This window comes from Sinohyriopsis cumingii, chromosome 11 (assembly GCF_028554795.1).
Source record: "Sinohyriopsis cumingii isolate HCF-2022 chromosome 11, ASM2855479v2, whole genome shotgun sequence".
Taxonomy (NCBI): Eukaryota; Metazoa; Mollusca; class Bivalvia; order Unionida; family Unionidae; genus Sinohyriopsis; species Sinohyriopsis cumingii.
This window is the reverse complement of record NC_142971.1, coordinates 43,810,499-43,830,954: the sequence shown is the minus strand read 5'-3', so window position 1 is coordinate 43,830,954 and position 20,456 is coordinate 43,810,499. Positions and strand designations below refer to the sequence as shown.

Genomic DNA, 20,456 nt, shown 5'->3' with positions numbered 1-20,456 from the left:
TTTAGAGGATTTTACAAAGTCCAAAGGATGCAGGAGTGATTCCATCTAAGCATTATTGAGTTGAAGACTGAAGCTCAGTATTCCTTTTTAAATCAGAAAGATAAAGGATCCATCCCAATAGTAGGACTTGCGTAGAACCTGAGTGTTTGACAGAGCTGCTCTATATCCCTTAATAGTGGACACTAACCATTCTTTCTGTACAAAAAGAAAAAGAAAATGTGCATGTAAACTCGATATGGACCAGCTAGGAATAACATATTTCCTACTGCATCAATCAATGAAGATTCTCAACTCAGGATTGTAAACCCTATAACTGGACTGTCTTCTAGCCTGGATGATACAGTTTGCAACCTTGCTTGAAAACTGGTCATGGTGGAGTGATTGCTTGAGATGCACCAAGCATGAAGGTGGAGAAAATGAGGCCGGGTCTAGAGTAGAAACCCCCTTTTGTTGTGACAGCAGGTTTCTCCTCAGTGATACTCTTCTGGGCTTGTCTAAAAATGGACAGCAAGTCTCTGAGCAATGATTGTTGAGGACACAAGAGGACTATCAGGATGAGCTGAGCAGTGGAGATCCCGACTTGGTGAAGCAGCTGCGGAAACAACCTGAAGGGGAGGGGGGAGGGGCATACATGAACAGACTTTAGACTCATCTACTGTCCAGGCCCTCTAAACCAGGTCTGGGGAGACACAAATAGGGGAGCTTGTTAAATATCATTGTGAACTAGTCCATCATTAGTCTCCCACATAGCATAAAAAGTGCATCTGCTACCAATTCATGCAGAGAATGTATTGTGATAACCACAAGGCACCCCTTGGACAAACTAGCTGTCCTATTCATACAAAATGCTGTTATGTATATTTGCTTTGTTTAGTTTTTTGTTGCATTTGTTATATGCTGTGGCTTATTTAAAATTGAATCTTGTTGCTGACCTTGTCCAAAATAAAGTTTTTCGTCTACCTGACCAGAATCATTGATTTCTTTTCATTCTGTAAGCCATGCATAGTTTATATATCTCTGTGAGTGTAGAATAAATATTATTTTTTTAGTCTGAGTTATGGACATTACACTTATCATGTTCTTTAGAATAATTTTAGTAACAGACCACCTAATTTTAACTTAGATTGTTGCAGGAACTTTTAGCTCTCATCAGAGTTATTCTTTTGTGTCTTAGATTTTTATATATATAATATTGTTTCATTGAACTTTTTTTAAACCCTTTACCTCATGCAAGCGCCATTGGACACCTCTACTCAATTCGCATGGAAGCGCCCTTTGATGCCTCTACTCCATTCACATGGAAGCACCTTTTGACTCCTGCTGTAAACATCAGCCACTTTAAGCAAGTTTTCGTAGCGCCACCTTGGGAGAAAAACCCCCATTAGATACTACATTCATTTTTGCGAATGACCATTACATCAGATCACGTGGTCACTGTTTATGCTCTGGTCGAAATCTGCTATTTAAAGTATTCTCCACTCTCCAAAATGGAGTTTGCGGATTTCATTCAGTACTTACAAAGTTTTCACGATTAGAATCACAACTATGAAAGATTCAATAACTTAGGTAAAGGCTCTGATATTGATATAGGCAGCAATTAGTTTTTAGAAATCATCAAATTCAGATGACTTAGTGATGTAGATGCAGACGAAAAACTTGTAAATTTCAAGTGTGAGAAATGGCAGCTACAGTTGGTCACGAGGCTTCACTGACTTGATGGTGAACGAGTTCTCTCAAGATTTTTAGGCACATAAAAAAAATCTTCCGTGAAAAATGATTAAATAACTATAACAATCGGACTTTACCCAAAAAAATTTCCAAACATAATAGACGTGTACCAAAAATATAAAATGGTTACAATTGCTGTTAAATGTAACATACATTACACTGCTTAACAGTTAACAGGCAGGCCTATGTGTATGTAGTCGAATAGGTAACATGTGCTCCATTTATAGTGCACTGCACTGGGTAACTATGCTCTGTAAGGTAAAGATCCTAACGCAGAATCGGTCTTGTTGTGTTCAGTATTTGATTTGGCTGGAATTTATTTTATCTAAATTATTATTCTCTGGAATTACAAAGTGATCAGTAATATTGTTGGACAGAGGACATTAACTTGGAATTACAGTGAATTCAAACAAGGACCTTTTGAATTGTATTATTGTGATTCACCAAAAGACTATAGGCACATCATTACGTTTTAGGACATTAGTACATTTGAGACTACAGGCAAGTCTACATCTTCAGCATGGGATTTAAATTAAAAAAATACCACTCAAGTTTATTACTCTATCCATTCGGACTCGTCTTAGACATATTAGGACTATAATTCAAAATACTGTTAAGTTCTTTTGACAATTTTACTTTTTATTCTTCTGAAGTGTGTGAACTTGTTCCTTTTATCATTTCAAATTGGACTTTTGAACAATTATGGGGGCCCATGAAAGTGGAGGATGTTTCCAGAATGGAGGTCAGTATTCTTCTATTGTGGTTGTAAAGTGCCACACATTATCCAGGATGCTAGGCCAGACATCTGAAACAAGGGATAACCAAGCTACAATTGGGATGTCCAAAGAGGAACACCCTTGAGGAGAGGATGCAGGTCTTTTGGCTATGGACCCTTCCACCTTGGGGAAGGGGGAGAGTCATAGGACTTTCTCCTTTGACTTATCCAGTTGCCTCGTCTAGGAAATGATGGGAAGTTTGAAATGAGGCTACTTTTGTGGACTGCTGGGACTTTTCTGTCTGAAAAATTTTGAAGGTCCCAAAATGCATTCAGGTTGAGGTTACTTCTTGGCTTGTTTCAAGGGCAAGGATTGACTGCTCAAGTCCTGTACTGTTGGTTGGTTTTAGATCACAAGAAGCTCTGGAGGGGATGAGACACCTGAAAAGTGTCTCCATCTCAAGTGGCAAGACCTTCGAAGTCTCTAAAGCAGTATCTCTGCAGAAGTGAAGACAAGACCATACTTACACCATTTTGTTCTGAGCTTCTCTGTCAGTTTTTCCATTTTTTCTGTTTTTATTGGGGGGGGGGGGGGGCGGAAGTAACAAAATAATGGGTAGGATATACTTTTACCCTTGTACCAGCAGAATACAAATACTGCTTGCAAAGGCATGAAAAACCCCACAAAATTTTAGTTTTAATTAAACACTCTAGACTACTGGTCCAGAGAAAATGAATGCTCAAAAAGCTAATATGAATGCTACTAAGTATGTTTTAGACAAAAATGAAGGCAATTTTTGCAGAGCAAAATGCACATATCTAAACAAATATGCAAGTCAAAGTAAAATAACATATGGGGATTTGGAATACAGCCTGTGACACAGGAGTCAGACTGGCTATTGTTCTTTCAGTTTTAGAACATTCCGATGCTCCTACAATATTTATGGTTTGATGAGGACTTTCGGTGCTGAGTAGCAATCCAATAGTAGGATGTAATGTATTTACCACTATTAAACTAAAGTTACTGTGCAGACATGAAAATGGCAACAAATGGATCGATAAACAATGTCATAATAAAAACATATATGTTCTATCTTTGGCTGGGTATATAAATAGCATGGGGTCAATAAAACTCTAACTCACCGTTGCAACAATTCATGAGGCATTGCTTCTGCATATCTACTGGCTGTCCACAGACATCTCCCAATTAAAAAGGGAGACACTTAAAAATAAAGAATAATCTTAATACGTATATACATATATTCAAAACACTAAAAGTCATTTGCAAACTCGTGAGATAGGAACAAAAAAAAACAAAGAGCATGAAGAGACTGATTCAAGCTGTAAGTAGAATGGTCCTAGCAACCACAAATGTTATAACGCGACTATAAAATGACATCAACAACTTCTAATGAAAATTATGTAGTTTTTCATGCTAATGCATTTTAATTCGCACATAATCCATTTTTTTTATTGTGAGATTGTTGGTTTGTACATAAAGACATCACTTTACATGTGACTATAGTATTCATATACCTTCCCATTTGTTTTGTAACACTGATCATTTTCAAAAGCAAAAAGCATCAAGGATAAAAAAAATACACAAAACTTAGTGATTTCCTTCAACCCCCAGCACTGTCAACTTATTGGAGTTTCCAAGCAAATATAAGCTACCAATGTAAACAAGCAGACAGACTGCTTACTGTCATTTTTCTGTTTCTAGAATAGTCCATTTCAGTAAAATCCATGTCATCTGTGTCCAATATTTGCAATGTCGAGTTTTAAAATATCTAAAACAAAAACTAAACAAATAAAATGGAGGAACTCTTGTATACATGTGCTCAAAGAGTTGTACCTCCAAAATTTACGAAATTATTGAGGTTATCAGATTTGTTGCTTGAAAACACACTCACCCATACAAATATGGGAGACCATGTTACTAAGAAACTCCTGTTTGATTCAAAATGCCAACAAGTTAACAGTGTTTGGGGCATCCCTGGTGATGATCAGGTTAGAACTTATAAACCAATGAATGAAAGGACTAGATTTTATGGAATTTGTACATCTCTGGAGCCTTTTGTTTTCAAAATTGTTGGGGTGGTGGAGGGGTTTACAAATAGGAATGGTGTGTAAATACTTAAATAATTCAGTCAGCAATGAAATTACTTTCTGCTGATCCACTGTAAAATGTAGATATGGGCAAATCTTTATTAACATAAACAAACATCAGAAGAAAAGTTAAATGCAATTTCTCATCAAATTTCAGGCAAAATGTACGGAGGTAGTTAGAAAAATCCCAATAGTTAATTTCAGTGGCTTACGAGAGGTATCAACAGATGATGTCTGTTAATATTTCTATCCGATAAATCTTATATAAAGACACTTTCAAAATATATCCCATGCTTTTTTTAATTTGCCTTAACTTAAACATTTCTCCTTTGACTATCTATGAACACCAAATGGTACACATGGCAACCTAAAATTTTAATGGTGTCCAAGTAGATAGTCTGACTCCTACTCAAGTTCAATAGGTACATGGAGCATTGTTCTATTTTCATGCTTGGAAATAAGTTGCATAGAACTTACATATTTGCAGTATCTAAAAATAATGTATACCTGCACTATAAAAATAATTTATTTACATGCAGTATTTAAAAATAATGTATATACTTGCACTGTCTAAAAATAATTTATATACTTGCACTGCCTAAAATAATTTATATACTTGCACTGTCTAAAAATAATTTATTTAGATGCACTATCTAAAAATAATTTATTTACTTGCACTGTCTAAACATAATTTATTTAGATGCACTATCTAAAAATAATTTATATACTTGCACTGTCTAAAAATAATTTATATACTTGCACTGTCTAAAAATAATTTATATACTTGCACTGTCTAAAAATAATTTGTTTAGATGCACTATCTAAAAACAATTTATATACTTGCACTGTCTAAAAATAATTTATATACTTGCATTGTCTAAAAATAATTTATATACTTGCACTGTCTAAAAATAATTTATTTAGATGCACTATCTAAAAATAATTTATATACTTGCACTGTCTAAAAATAATTTATATACTTGCACTGTCTAAAAATAATTTGTTTATATGCACTATCTAAAAACAATTTATATACTTGCACTGTCTAAAAATAATTTATATACTTGCACTGTCTAAAAATAATTTATATACTTGCACTGTCTAAAAATAATTTGTTTAGATGCACTATCTAAAAACAATTTATATACTTGCACTGTCTAAAAATAATTTATATACTTGCACTGTCTAAAAATAATTTATTTAGATGCACTATCTAAAAATAATTTATATACTTGCACTGTCTAAAAATAATTTATATACTTGCACTGTCTAAAAATAATTTATATACTTGCACTATCTAAAAATAATTTATATACTTGCACTGTCTAAAAATAATTTATATACTTGCACTGTCTAAAAGTAATTTATTAACATGCATTGTCTAAAAGTAATTTATTTACTTGCACTGTCTAAAAATAATTTATATACTTGCACTGTCTAAAAATAATTTATATACTTGCACTGTCTAAACATAATTTATATACTTGCACTGTCTAAAAATAATTTATATACTTGCACTGTCTAAAAATAATTTATTTACATGCATTGTCTAAAAATAATTTATTTACTTGCACTGTCTAAAAATAATTTATTTACATGCATTGTCTAAAAATAATTTATTTACTTGCATTATCTAAAAATAATTTATATACTTGCACTGTCTAAAAATAATTTATTTACATGCATTGTCTAAAAATAATTTATTTACTTGCACTGTCTAAAAATAATTTATTTACATGCATTGTCTAAAAATAATTTATTTACATGCACTGTCTAAAAATAATTTATATACTTGCACTGTCTAAAAATAATTTATTTACATGCATTGTCTAAAAATAATTTATATACTTGCACTGTCTAAAAATAATTTATATACTTGCACTGTCTAAAAATAATTTATTTACATGCATTATCTAAAAATAATTTATATACTTGCACTGTCTAAAAATAATTTATTTACATGCATTGTCTAAAAATAATTTATTTACTTGCACTGTCTAAAAATAATTTATATACTTGCACTGTCTAAAAATAATTTATTTACATGCATTGTCTAAAAATAATTTAAATACTTGCACTGTCTAAAAATAATTTATTTAGATGCACTATCTAAAAATAATTTATATACTTGCACTGTCTAAAAATAATTTATATACTTGCACCGTCTAAAAATAATTTATATACTTGCACTGTCTAAAAATAATTTATATACTTGCACTGTCTAAAATAAATTTATTTACATGCACTATCTAAAAATAATTTATATACTTGCAGTCTAAAAATAATTTATATACTTGCATTGTCTAAAAATAATTTATATACTTGCACTGTCTAAAAATAATTTATATACTTGCACTATCTAAAAATAATTTATATACTTGCACTATCTAAAAATAATTTATATACTTGCACTGTCTAAAAATAATTTATATACTTGCACTGTCTAAAAATAATTTATTTACATGCACTGTCTAAAAATAATTTATTTACATGCATTGTCTAAAAATAATTTATATACTTGCACTGTCTAAAAATAATTTATATACTTGCACTGTCTAAAAATAATTTATATACTTGCATTGTCTAAAAATAATTTATACACTTGCATTGTCTAAAAATAATTTATATACTTGCACTGTCTAAAAATAATTTATATACTTGCACTATCTAAAAATAATATTGTGGACACTACTATAGAAAATTTTGAGAAATAACTAGTTCTGCATTCAGCTACTTTCTAAAAAGTTTCCTAATCTGCAGGCAATACTGTACTATTTATTAGCACTGGACTACATGATTACTGTAGATTTAGTCCTATGTCCCCATATCTTTACAAAAATCTTCCTTTTGTCATCATGTTTCTATATATTTTAAGAAGCAATTACAACTGATTTCCTTTTTTTGCATATTTGATACTTAGATGCAAGTATTAAGGTCTTGCCTTGCAATATTTATATGTTTCATCTTCATGTCTTACAACATGTCAGTTTTCACAATGACATGAATGAATATGAATGATTTAGGATGATCTCAGTTGTAATTTTAGCCACTGTAGTCACAATGCATTGCTGATACGTGTCTTTACATGCTGAGAGAGAATGAGATCATGTCTCAAAGACTTGTCACAAATCCAACTTTGCACAGGAGACAAGATGGAGTATCTATTGGTAATTACTTCATTTATTATGCAGATTACTTAACACTTATTACAGAACAGAATGAACATAATTATCCTGGGAAAGATATGTCCCCTAGTATTTTCTAGTCCTCCAGAACTTAAGGACAGGAGAACGCAGCACTCCCCCACACTGGGATTCCAATGTGCCATGCAGAATTTACCTGTAAGATTCATATCTGATAACACAACAGTCTCTAGAAATCCTTGAATATTGAATTGCACTTTCCCTGACTTGATAGAATCTAACAACAAATCTCGTGCAGATCCCATGGCAAGCATACAGGACTCGTGTACTTTCCACCTGCAATGTCAGATTATTTTACATGAAAAGCTCATTTGAAATGAATTTTATAATAAGAGTACAGATGATTCTAATACTCAAGTATTCTAATATTTATATATTGATAAGTGTCATAAATCTTTTATAAAATAAGCAAGGATCTATTTACCACAGTTTGAACTGCAGTGATGTAATGCTTAATGAACTATATATAAAAAAAAAAAACCAAATAGCACATATATTATAAACTGAACTGTGCTCAAAGGCCTATGGCATTTTTTGTAATCTTGCATGGCATCATTTAGTGATGCTACAGATATAATGAAGATGAGATACATATTGAAGAAAATCATTACAAAGTCTAAAAACACTTTTTAAAATCCAAGTCCTGTGTTTAACCAACCAGTGGAAAAATTTTTCTTGGGGTATTCAGCCAATAATGCATTATCAATTACTTTGTCTAATCTCATGAATAAAGGTTATTAGAAGCTTTTTTCTTAAATCTGCAATTAATATCAAGTATATTTGTAAATAATCTATAACTTACCAGCTTTCATGTCCCGAGTTTCTCTCAATGTTACTAGTCTGCACATGTCTGGTAATTGACTGACAAAGGGCAGGGGCACTCTCTGCCTGAAACTCACTAGCTATGGACTGAAACATCCGAAAAGTAAAGGAATTAGTGCTAAAATGAATATTCCAATAAGGACAATATTTGGTGAATATCTGAATTTGAAATTGGTATGTGTGCGATTTAGATTTTTAACATAACTTTAACAATTTTTCAGTCATATCATTATGATGTCTGCACTGTATCAGTTTAGTTTATAGCGATGTCTAGCACTGGGGCATCATGCCACAGACATGTAGCATGATGACCCACCCAGTCACATTGTCCTGACACCAGGCTGACTGGTCCTAACACCAACCTCTTAATGCTGAGCACCTAGCAAGGCAGTTGTTAGTACCAATATTTTTAAGTCTTTGGTATGACTTGGTTGAGGTTTGAAACTGCAACCTCCCGCATCTGAGGAAACTCTCAATTTGAAATTTGTAACCAAATATTTGTTGAATCATTTACATATGTACATGTCCACATTTGTAATGTGCCTTGATAGCTTTTCAAACAAGATGACTCCCCAATATGTAGTGTTACTACATACTACTGCTTCTTTTATTTACTGTGGTTTCACACTTTTTACACATCCTCATAACACTACTGTTGAAAAGTTCTAATGATGCAGATGCATGGACAAAGTTTTAAGATGATCATACGGAATTGTTTCAATTAACACTTGGCTTGGTGTTGTTTTGCTGCGGTGACTCCATTTGAGGATGAGCATTTGTATGAGAAATGGTGTTTGGGATTGACCTTGACAGATGTTTGACTTAAACTCATATTGGTGATATAGTGTTGTTCAAACCCTGAAGAAAAGCTAAATCAAGAGTACATGATTATTTTATGAGGTTTTTACAATCCAAATGCTAGTAAAATTAAACAAATTTTTCTCATTTCATCATGTAAAAGCAGTGCTTATGAACCTCAATGTCACCAATTTTTAACTTTAACCAATCACCAAATTTGATAATTCCTCAAAAACAGTCATGCGAAATTTAATGTTTTTTGTTAGTTGAATGATTAAGTCATTTCTTTTATACTAAATGGTTCAAAGTTTAGTAAAGCTGCAGTTATATGTGACTTTTACAAGTTCTTAATTCTGACCATTCTTAACTCAGTTGTCCACATTTTCCAATCACTGTACCTTATTCTAGCACGGGAGGTAAGTAAGGTAATCTGAGTCCAGCATGGACCTAAAATAACTGATAAAAATATTACCAGAAGCAAATCTTGTGCAGATATGCGAACTGAGTACGAGAAAGTATCATCATCTTCATCCTCCACAAACTGATCTGGATTTGTGCTCCACATTCTGCCCTGAAAAACAAAGGTTATGATTTCCATTTAGATATGGGTTTAATGGAACACAAAGTCTCAAATCTGAAAATCATGCCATACGATATTTTACACAAAATCTTCACATTAATGTGTGTGTGATTTAGATTTGTAACATAGCTTTAACAATTTTAGTCATATTGCTACGATGTCTACAATTTATAGTGATGTTGAGCACAGGGGCATCATGCCACAGACGTGTAGCATCATGACCCACCGACTTACATTATCCCGACACCAGGCCAACCAGTCCCAACACTAACCTTGTAATGCCAAGTGCCAAGCAAGGCAGCTACTAATACTAATTATATAAGTCTTTGGTATGACTCTACTGGGGATGCAACCTGTGACCTACTGCATCCAAGGCAGACACTCTAACCATTTAGGCCACCGGAGCGGTCTAACAATAATGTCAATGCTGGTATTGTTTATGCCAGAGAAAATGATATAGTGCAAAAACTTAAGCATAACATGACTGACAAATCTTGTGTCAAAAGCTCATGGGCTACCTTAATGCTGGATCTGTGCCACCATATGCTAAATTCAGGTAGCCCGTGCGATAACAAGACCTTTCTCTCTCATTTCTTTTATGTATGAATGCTAAAACAAGACAAAAGGAGAATACTGAGATCCAGTTGCAAAGACAATGGAACTTTTAATACGAATAATTGTATTCTATTGTCTTTAAATGGCAGCAGATCTACCAGGTTCTATACATGGTAACACTGTGAACTTCCTCATTCTGAAATTTCCTGGACATTGACCAACACAGTTATAGGTAATATGGTCCGGATCAACTGGTACTACCAATAATAATGTAAATAATAAGACCAATGTAAAGTAGCTCAAAATTGTCACAAAACTTAAAACTTTAAGTAAACACTTCTTTCTAAGAAGGCAAATAGGAACCACTCAATATGATATATTACTGTTAAAACAATACACCGAACCCGATACAGATTTGGGTTTCTCATTAGGCGAAACAAACTATGAACTATGACGCATACCTATAGCATTAATTTATAAAAATACTACTATACGTACCACCCAACTGTTTTAGTCCAAATCTGCATGTATTCATCATTCTGACAGAGATAATGCCAAGGAAAATTATAATTACATTGTTCTGTGTCCCGTCTAGAGAAGGAGCTAGAAGCCCAAATGGGTCTGACATGGTTCAGCTTGCTGATATCTGCCAAACGCAAGAGCAGTTGGCAAAGAAATTTGGGTTAGTAGGATGCATTATTTAGAATACCTCTCAATGCTGTGGACTGCATATGCCATATGCCATGAGAAAAACTATTAAGATTTTCTCTAAGCTTGCCAGGACACTTTCTGTCAAAGGTGGTCAAATTCTCCTCATCAAGTTTATTTAGATAGAGTTGTGCAAATGTTTCTCTATGTTTAGTAACAGCAGTCATATTTCAGAATTTGTATAATTTGAAAGTCCTTCAAGCAAGGATATACATTTTCGTCCTACTTTGTCAAATTTCACCATATATTAAGCAAAATGGGCTTTATCATAAAATCCATGAGTTACAATGATTTTGTTTAATATATGGTGCCATTTTTTTTAATATAGACTGGACCACTATGTATGTATATAAAAATATAATGCATCTATGACACATGGTTTCACATTCAAGAAACCCGTTTTCTTGGAAATGTTTTACATACAGTTACTATAAACAGAAAATAAGGAAATTAGACAGAGATCTAACTGTGGATAAATGTGCAGCAGCCAATAATCACTCAACAAGATTGTCTTGCTTGTTCCTGCTGTCTTTGATCTGAACTTGAAAACTTGTTGGTTTTTTAATTAAATAGGTACTTGGCTGCCCATTTTATTACCAAGTTTATTATCAATGGGGGTGGTGGTGGTCCAGAACAGCTTTAGTAGTCAGTAATTCTGTTTTGGACAAATCTTCAGAGTGAACTTTTACTTTCTAAGTTAATAGGACAAAGAGAAAATACTTATTTGTTCCTGTCCAGGATAAATGTTAAATCACAGGTAACCTAAGTTTGCTCAATAGACTTTATTCATTTTATCTGAGTTGATCTGTAAGACTAAAAATATCTTACCTGGTCTTCGGTAATTTGCATGTAAAGGATCACATAAAAGAATATCTCATCCACAGATTTCTTAACAGTACTTCGGAATTTGGACACTTCGATCAAAGCATGAACAAACTCAAATACACTGTACACCAGATTCTCAAATCCCAAAACTTCACCTGAAAAAAAAAGTTTCAATTCATCAACAAGATCCTTAGATCATAATCACTCTATCAATCCATTAAAATATATTGCTAATGGTGGTATCACTGGATTGTAAAGCTGTTTTGACTGAATGGAGTAGTACTCCTTATATATAGAACCACTACATTATTCTGCAGATAACAGTCTCAGAAACTGAGCTAAAATGCAACGGTTACTCCAGGTCACTGGACCATGAAATATAGGTCAGTGACCTAGTTTTGACTGAAGGTATTCCTCATTATTCATTTGCATACCAAGTTATATGACACTAGAAAATGTCTGAAAAACTGAGAAATACATAGTTTATTGGTCCCATGAACACATAATATAGACCAAGGAAAGCTAGTTTTAACTACAGTGTGTAATACCTATTAGTATAATACATTCATGTGCCAAGTTATATAACTGAAAGCAAAAGTGTTTGAGAAAGTTAATTTAACACAAACATACCCCAAATGTTGATAAAAGATGAATTGTCAGAGACTGACAGACCAACAGTCATCAATTCAAATGTCAGAATTGCTTTATAATCCAGCCATGAATAAACCAAGACATCATTCATACTTTAAAGCTAAAATACGCTGTTCGAATAGTCAACTTTCATTAATCTAGCTTAACGTAATACATGAGAAACAAAATACAAGCTTGTGTAGCATAAATACACCCTCCCACACTGCAAACCAAAGTCCAAAAGGTACAGAAATATATGAAAAAATCTCAAAAACTACTATGGCAAGAAAATGTATATAGGTAATATACTTATGCATACAAAACATGCCTACCAATCTTCATTTGATTGTCTTAAGTGATTTCTGATTAATCATGCCAACAAGAATTTCTAAAAGGTAAAACTTGAAAAAGTTAAAAAATGTAAAGGAAAAAAAATAACAACATGAAATATTGCAGGAAAATTTAATCAGGTCACCAACATACGAACAAAATTAAGTCAATCAAATTTCACTAGTCAACCTCAAATGGTTTTTGTTTACTCGATTTTATCAAAAAAGTCCAAGTCCAAAATGTTAAATTTTTTAAATTTAATTTGTGTAATCATCTTAAAATCAAATCAGATCATCAACATAGAAGTACAAAAAAGTTTACTAAATTTCATGTCAATTCAAATGGTTTTTACTTACAAGTGCTAACAAGGTTTAATGTCAGAAAAGTTTGTATTAGAAGTTCAAAAAGGTGTTAAAAAAACTGGACTGTTGTTGTAGCCCGAAATCTCATTATAACATCCATATATGAATTGAAACACATTAGCATTTGATGGTTTTGCAGCAATCTTGCTATTAAACTTTTTGAGATGGATTCAAGACTGGACAAATAGATCAACTTAAAATGGTGCAGTATTACTTCTTTAAATGGTGCAGTATTACTTATAATAACATCTATGTATCAGATTACATTACTATCAGGCAACAGTGTCTAAGAAAATGAGCTGAATGCAAATGATGAATACATGTCACTTTAGCATGCCACATAAGCTACAGTGACCTAGTTTGGAAGGAATGTTGTGGTACTCCTTACAAGTCATCTACATACCAAGTAACTCGACTGACAAAGAGCTAGATGTAAACAAAAATGTTCATGTCCAAAAAGTAAAATACACACACAAAAAATAAAGTCTGAACGTTTCATGCAGTTAGATACAATTTCTAAAATCTTCAAATGAGCCAATAAATATATAAAACAATCATTCATTGGATGCTCCAAGTGAACAAACAAGCAAGTTACCTTTCATCAAGCACTGGTCATCTGTGAAATACAACTTTTCTTAACAAAGAATAATTATACATGCTTAACATATGCATTCATGTTTGTATTGTTATTCACACAACAGACCTATTTAGTCAGTAATCCATTTTTTCTTTCTGGGCAATTCAAAATCAAGTGTTAAGGCTGAAACTGAACATCGGTGAATTGATTTATTTAAGGTAGAAGATCATTTCTATTGTCGTAACAGAAGGAACATTGCTTGTCAAGTTCCAAAACTTCTGAATTGTAGCCACCTTGAAATCCTCAAAAATGGGTACCTCCCAAATAACAGTAATTTATACAGTACATAAAAATAAAACCTTCCAAAATTCAAGTGACTGCATAGTACAACTTCTAAATTATCTACTTCATATATATAACATCATGCCTAAAAGCAACAAGACAAATACTAGGCCTAATGCATGTTCTCCTTATTCTTAAGTTATTCAAGCACGACATTAGTATATCTTTAATTATTCCAACAAATATGCTTTATATCCAAGCTATTAAATGTTAATTTCAAACTGCATGCACAGACTATATGCATTTCAACCCCTCCCTAACTGGATCACAATTTCATGTATTCAAAACTGTATCCAAATAACCTTATTGTAAAATTTACTATAGATATGACAGATGATTGATTTTTGTTTGATATTGTATGGCACAGCAACACAAGTAGGTTCTTTAGTGCTGAGGCAGAGTAAAGTGCCATGACCAAGTAATCACCAGGTTTGATGGTAGGAAATGAATTCACACCATTATGGTCAAGAATCGGGCACACTGACCACTAAGCCACCATGACTCCTTTGGCCATATGAAATAAGGATAATCATTTAACATTTCGAAATTGTATCAAGTTTACGATTGTATGGAATGAATATTTGCAAAATACGAATTATCAAAATACTTATTTATTAAAAGCCTGGTCTTTACTGACAGTAAATTCTTCATCATAAAAATAAATTGTTTATATATTTTCCCTGTAATGACATTCAGAAAACAAAACCCATTTCCAAAACAAGTTTTCCTTGTAATTATAACCAATTTTCAATTGGAATGTGAAAACCCGAGGATTCATTATCATCTACTAAACTTCCTTTACTAAATATGACCATCCTCCACCAATCCATGTATATGGAGTAAGGTTACAAGGAAGAATCCATATAAGCTATCCCTTCCTTTCCTGGGGGCTTTATCCAGGGTCTAAAATCTTCATTTTTCATCTACTCACCCTCAAAGAACATCACAGCAAGTACCAGGTTACCAAGTGGATGAATGGATGCACAGATAACAGAACTAAAGACACTGTTTAAATAAAAAAGAGTTACTATTAAAAATAGTCTTACCATCTGAATCTGTTGGGTCATGAGCTTCATCTGTATTGTTGACTACTGTTCGTACGTAACTTAAGCCTGTTAAGTAATTAAACTCTTGCCATCTGATTTTTATATCATGATTATTTATTGGTAGGTCAGAAATTATTTTTAAAAGCTGCATATATGTTCTCCTCCCCAAAACAATATGTTTGATCTAATGCATAAAAAAAGAAAGGGACGGTGCAATTACTGGCTTAAAAGTCAAGTCCAGCTGTAAATAAAACAGATTGATGTGCCACTGCATAATCTGGTTTGTTGTACTGATTACTCCAAACAAACTGCATATACCAAGATCTGCTGGCCCATTACACAAATGCAGATCTGGGTCTATACAGTTTGCAGTTGGACTTGTAAGCAAGTATATAATGTAGATATAACTTGATCAATGTAATAACTACTATCATACATATTGCGAACTATTTGAAATCATGGAACCCATTTATAACATACCTGGATTACAAACTTCTTCTAGAACAGATTGGTCAAATTACTTGAAATCAAACAAATTTCATTGGCCCTCAGGGACTTGCTAATACAAAAAGTTCCACTGTAATTTGGTAAAAGGTTTGTTTTACTTAAATGACGAGCTACGACTCTGCTGAATAAGCAAAATACACACACACAGAAATACACACGCTGAGTTCATACTGCATAGAAAGTATGGCTCACAATATAAAGGATGATCATTCTACTCTGCTTCAGTTTAATAACAAATTTAAAAATTCCAACAAACACTCAATGAAACTGACATTTTCTGTATCAAGTAAATGAAATCATCTATGTAGAGTTACATATCTTAGTCTTAGCTTTGCACCAGCCCAGCTAACGGAGGAGCTAATTTCCCATAAATGATCCAATTCAGTGTAGTATGGCCTACAATAGACAAACACAGCAATAACTGAAAGGAAAACTCGATTAAATAACATTAAATGTGTATCATCAATATGTACTGTGTAGCAATACTATATATTGTGATATGCATAATATCGGAATGAGCTGTCATTACTCGGCCCTAGCAGAAAGGATACAAATCTGCGCTTTGTGTGAATATACTCCATACAGGGGGTAGAATCTGTCCTATCCAGTTAGACATCAATTTAGGAAAACTCTTCACCAATGTTGTCACTGCCTGTTGACGAAGAGTATACTGTTACTAAAAATAGTCAAAATATTAAACATATTGTTGAATTCGTGTCATCTTTTTGTAGACAGTCAATCCTCCAAAATCAAAATTTAATTTTGTACATAAATATTGTGCACTTTGGTGTTATTACTGAAAATCAATTTCTTTTTACAAACTAAATCAAATGTGATAAGATCAACATGTTTGCAAATTGATAAGTATATGAGAATATTCTCTAACAACAGTATTGGCTCTTTCTTGTGTCATCTTAATAATGTGCATCCATGTCATACCTGCCAAACCCTTTGAAAAGTCTGAGCTTATCAAAGTGGCAAAAAGAGATGTTTTTGTTGTTGTGGGGTTTAATGCCATTTTTCAGCACACGATAGGCTATGCATGGCAGCCAGTATTAATGGTGGAGGAAGAACCTGGGAAAACCCCGAGAAGAACCACCTACCCACGATAAGCTACTAGCAAGCTTTTTCACATACCCACATTCTCCAAATCCTAGACTCGAACCCATGCAGACAGAGGTGAGATGGCAGTGACCGCGGAGATGTAATCTGAGCATAAGAAGTATAATCTATATACAGTTGTTTCGTTTATAGGTTTCAACTTTTCTAGTTTTGATGAAGAAAAAAGATATTTTTTCTGGGCACTTAAATTTATGGTTCTGCCTGTCAACGTTAGGCATTTAATTTAATGGATTAATGTCAAGAAATTCCTCAAAGATTACGAATGAACAGAACAATAACGACAACAAATGATGGTTGATTCAATGGCTAAAACTACTTTGCCTTTATGAGCACAAACTGAGCACCTGTTAAGATAAATCTCTCAACATCAAAGGGACTTGACACAACCAGTGACAAATTTTATATACTGCACATACTTTAACTAGGTTACAGACAACTTTTAAGTCAACACCACAAATCTTGCAATGAAAATGATGATGTGCCCACTCATATTGTTTTAACCTTTTTTTTAAAGAATTAGTGACTGTCCTTTTTCTGATCCAATAAGATTTCAAGTTTAAAAATACCCCTTTTTCAGTCATTTAACATCCACAGGTCACATCAAGAAAGCTTGTTTCGCTTAATATCTTGTGCCATTGTATTTAAAAGTACAGACCGGTACAGTAACCAATTCTCCTCATTAATGTAATGAATCTGCAAGACAATTTCAAATTGAAGAAACCTGTGTTTTCTTGGGAATATGTTATACAATGCTAATATAAACAGAATAGCAGGAAAGTACATGTAGGTCTACAATGGACAAATGTACTCTTACACCATTTTTGCACAGCAGCCTTCTTTCCTTGGAATATTCTCAACTTTATATGATATGTGGAATTGAAAAAGATGATAATAAAATCGACAATCACAAATATTGTTTCATATTCTTTTTCTTCCGATGCACTAAAGAAAAGCGTAATCCATTTACAGGTGAGCTTAAGATGGAAATGGGTGAAAGAAAAGCATCATTATTGTGCCAAAGGCATAATGGTTGGCATGTATGCTATGTCAATGTATAGTGCAGGTACCTGTATTGTATGCCAAGTGATACTCTTTCAAATTTCATAACAGACCAGTGAAACTTTTACTCAACAACATAAACGTCAAACCCATGAATGCAAAGTAAAAAATACAGCTGGCATGGTTAAAGATGAGGGCTATTCCAGTAAAATATACTCTGATCCCAGGAAGGCATGTTTTAATGTGGAAGAGTCACCATGGATGCAACTTAGAACTTTGCATCATTTTTGTATGAACTCCCTGAGTAATTAGAGTACCCTGGCATATGTTTTTTTTTAAAGTATCTACCCTGGGTACCATGTATGTTTAAATGGAACAGCCCTGAGCAACTCAATGCCACCCAAAGAATGCCACAGGAAGTGCACATGCAATTATTGACAAAAGCCAATGTCATCCTTCTTCAGTAGCTTCATTACACTTGCAAAAAAACCCCAACAACATGGTATGTTAAATGCAAAAGTTTCTGATTTCCATCTTGGAATACATATCTACATAAATATTGCAATTATAAAAACCTTAAACAGATCTGTGAAGGAATATGGTACATTTTTTGTAAAAACTATGTCCATTTACTATTTCATTAACATTTCTTCTTCGACAGAATTTTCAGCTAAATGGAGACATTGTTTATTTTTATAAGGTATTTTGGGCAAAATGGCATGAAAAAGGGTTGAAATCTCTCTCATGAAAATGGAAACCAACTACATTCAATCATCTGATAAGAAGTTATTAGGTCATGATTTTTATAATCATGAGCTGTCAGATTTAAAGATGTGCTGATGTAGTACCAATGTCCAGGTCATAATTATAATTTAAATGATTAAATGTAGTTTAAGTAATACACAGTGCATCATTCTCTGGCCCCTTGCTGGGCCCCTCTTTGTCTACTATGGTTTCTCTGCCCAGATATGATGTCATTGCAGCCAATATGTGAATAAGCTAGTAACTAAGTTTAGATACGTTGCCATGTTGAAGCAATCAGATGACTGAGTTGGAGCATGTGATCAAATAGGGCACTTAGGGCATCAGTCATATAGCAGCTGGGGTACCTTTAGAGATGTGTTCCTTCCAGTGCATATAATTTTTAACATTATTTGGAAAAGAACCACCCGCCTCCCCTCCTTTCACCAAGTTGTTTATTTGGGTCATTTCTTACATAGTTTACCTTTTCCAGCTGTTCAGGGTGGGTGGGTGGCCTCTGTCAAATTGACTTATGTTAGTTGTCATGGCAATCCTCATGATTAGACTTATCAAGTTTCAGTGTCCCTATACACTTTGTATCAGCTCGTTGCGGCTCCACATACAGATGTCAGACATTCTTTACAACTCTACAAACTCCCCAAGTCTCTCTTCTTGAGGTATTCATATAGGAAAAATTGCTTAGATTGGCCATTGCCAAGTTTCATGCAGTCACAACTTTGCTTTTGACCCCCAATTTGTGTCAGTACTTAAATGTACTCTTGTAAACGTTACTATTCCAGAACAAAATTTATTTGCCTACCCATAATGTTTAGAAATTTGTTTCAAAATTACGTTCATCCACTGGCATGCATTTGTAAAATGTCACTTGCCCTCATCGTAAATAAGATAAGGTGAATTTTTATAGCCCAAATATTGTACAAAAGAAGTCCTATAAATGGCACATTACATTTCTGCCCTCTGTCTAATGTTCACCAATGTAGACACTTTGCACACTAAATTTAATGCTTAGAAATCATAGATTACCATGCACATAACCTCTGACCAATCTGCCCCCAAATCTCTTGGTTTCTTTCTTACTCTAAAGGCATGTCATCCACAACGTTTGATCAAGGAAAATCCTTTTTCTTTAAAAACCACAATGAACATGACCACTGACCCACACATTAGTATGCCTCTTTCATATCTAAAGTACAAGCTCTCCACATTTTTCTTTCAATGTGACCCCAAGTTTTTGAACCCGAAATCAGGGATCATCCTGGGCTTTGCCAATGTCGCAAATTGCGATTTTTTTTCCTTATTGGCGACAAAAATATCCCATCTGGCGATTTTTTTGGTGACAGACTTTTTGGTTATTTAATTTGTACATACAATCATAGATTTTGACGGGATAAATTAAAAGGGAGAATGAAAGGACGCCACAAACTTGACTAAGCAATGCAGTCTGTTACACAAACGATCCTTTGTTCGTATTGACAAGCCCATCTTTACAGTGCATTGTTACATCATAATCTGCTTATGCTGACATCTGGGCTGAGTACTGTATACTGTGATACAGTCAATCATGCTACCGAACTATACCTACAACTGACCGACTTCTGAAGATGCGAATAGAACAGTTACAATTAACTGAATGGCTAATCCTTCTGTTGTTTTTTTTTATTTTTACATAAATCCAATACAATAGTTTTGCTGAACCTTCATAGAAAACTGATAACCTTTGAAGTACCGACTATTGC

General features: G+C 33.4%; 1 protein-coding gene across 1 annotated transcript in view; it reads right to left on the bottom strand.

Moving 5' to 3' along the window:
- The window catches only part of LOC149788034 (importin-9-like), an 87,523-nt gene that overhangs the window by 37,332 nt on the left and 29,735 nt on the right, over positions 1 to 20,456 (bottom strand). Inside the window, exons 7-13 of the mRNA XM_089974314.1 lie at positions 16,389 to 16,489; positions 15,331 to 15,389; positions 12,047 to 12,198; positions 9,848 to 9,946; positions 8,558 to 8,664; positions 7,892 to 8,031; positions 3,587 to 3,665 (exon numbers count right to left, since the gene is read on the bottom strand). Of these exons, the coding sequence (XP_089830440.1) occupies positions 3,587 to 3,665; positions 7,892 to 8,031; positions 8,558 to 8,664; positions 9,848 to 9,946; positions 12,047 to 12,198; positions 15,331 to 15,389; positions 16,389 to 16,489 (737 nt within the window). The remainder of the gene's footprint in view (positions 1 to 3,586; positions 3,666 to 7,891; positions 8,032 to 8,557; positions 8,665 to 9,847; positions 9,947 to 12,046; positions 12,199 to 15,330; positions 15,390 to 16,388; positions 16,490 to 20,456) is intronic.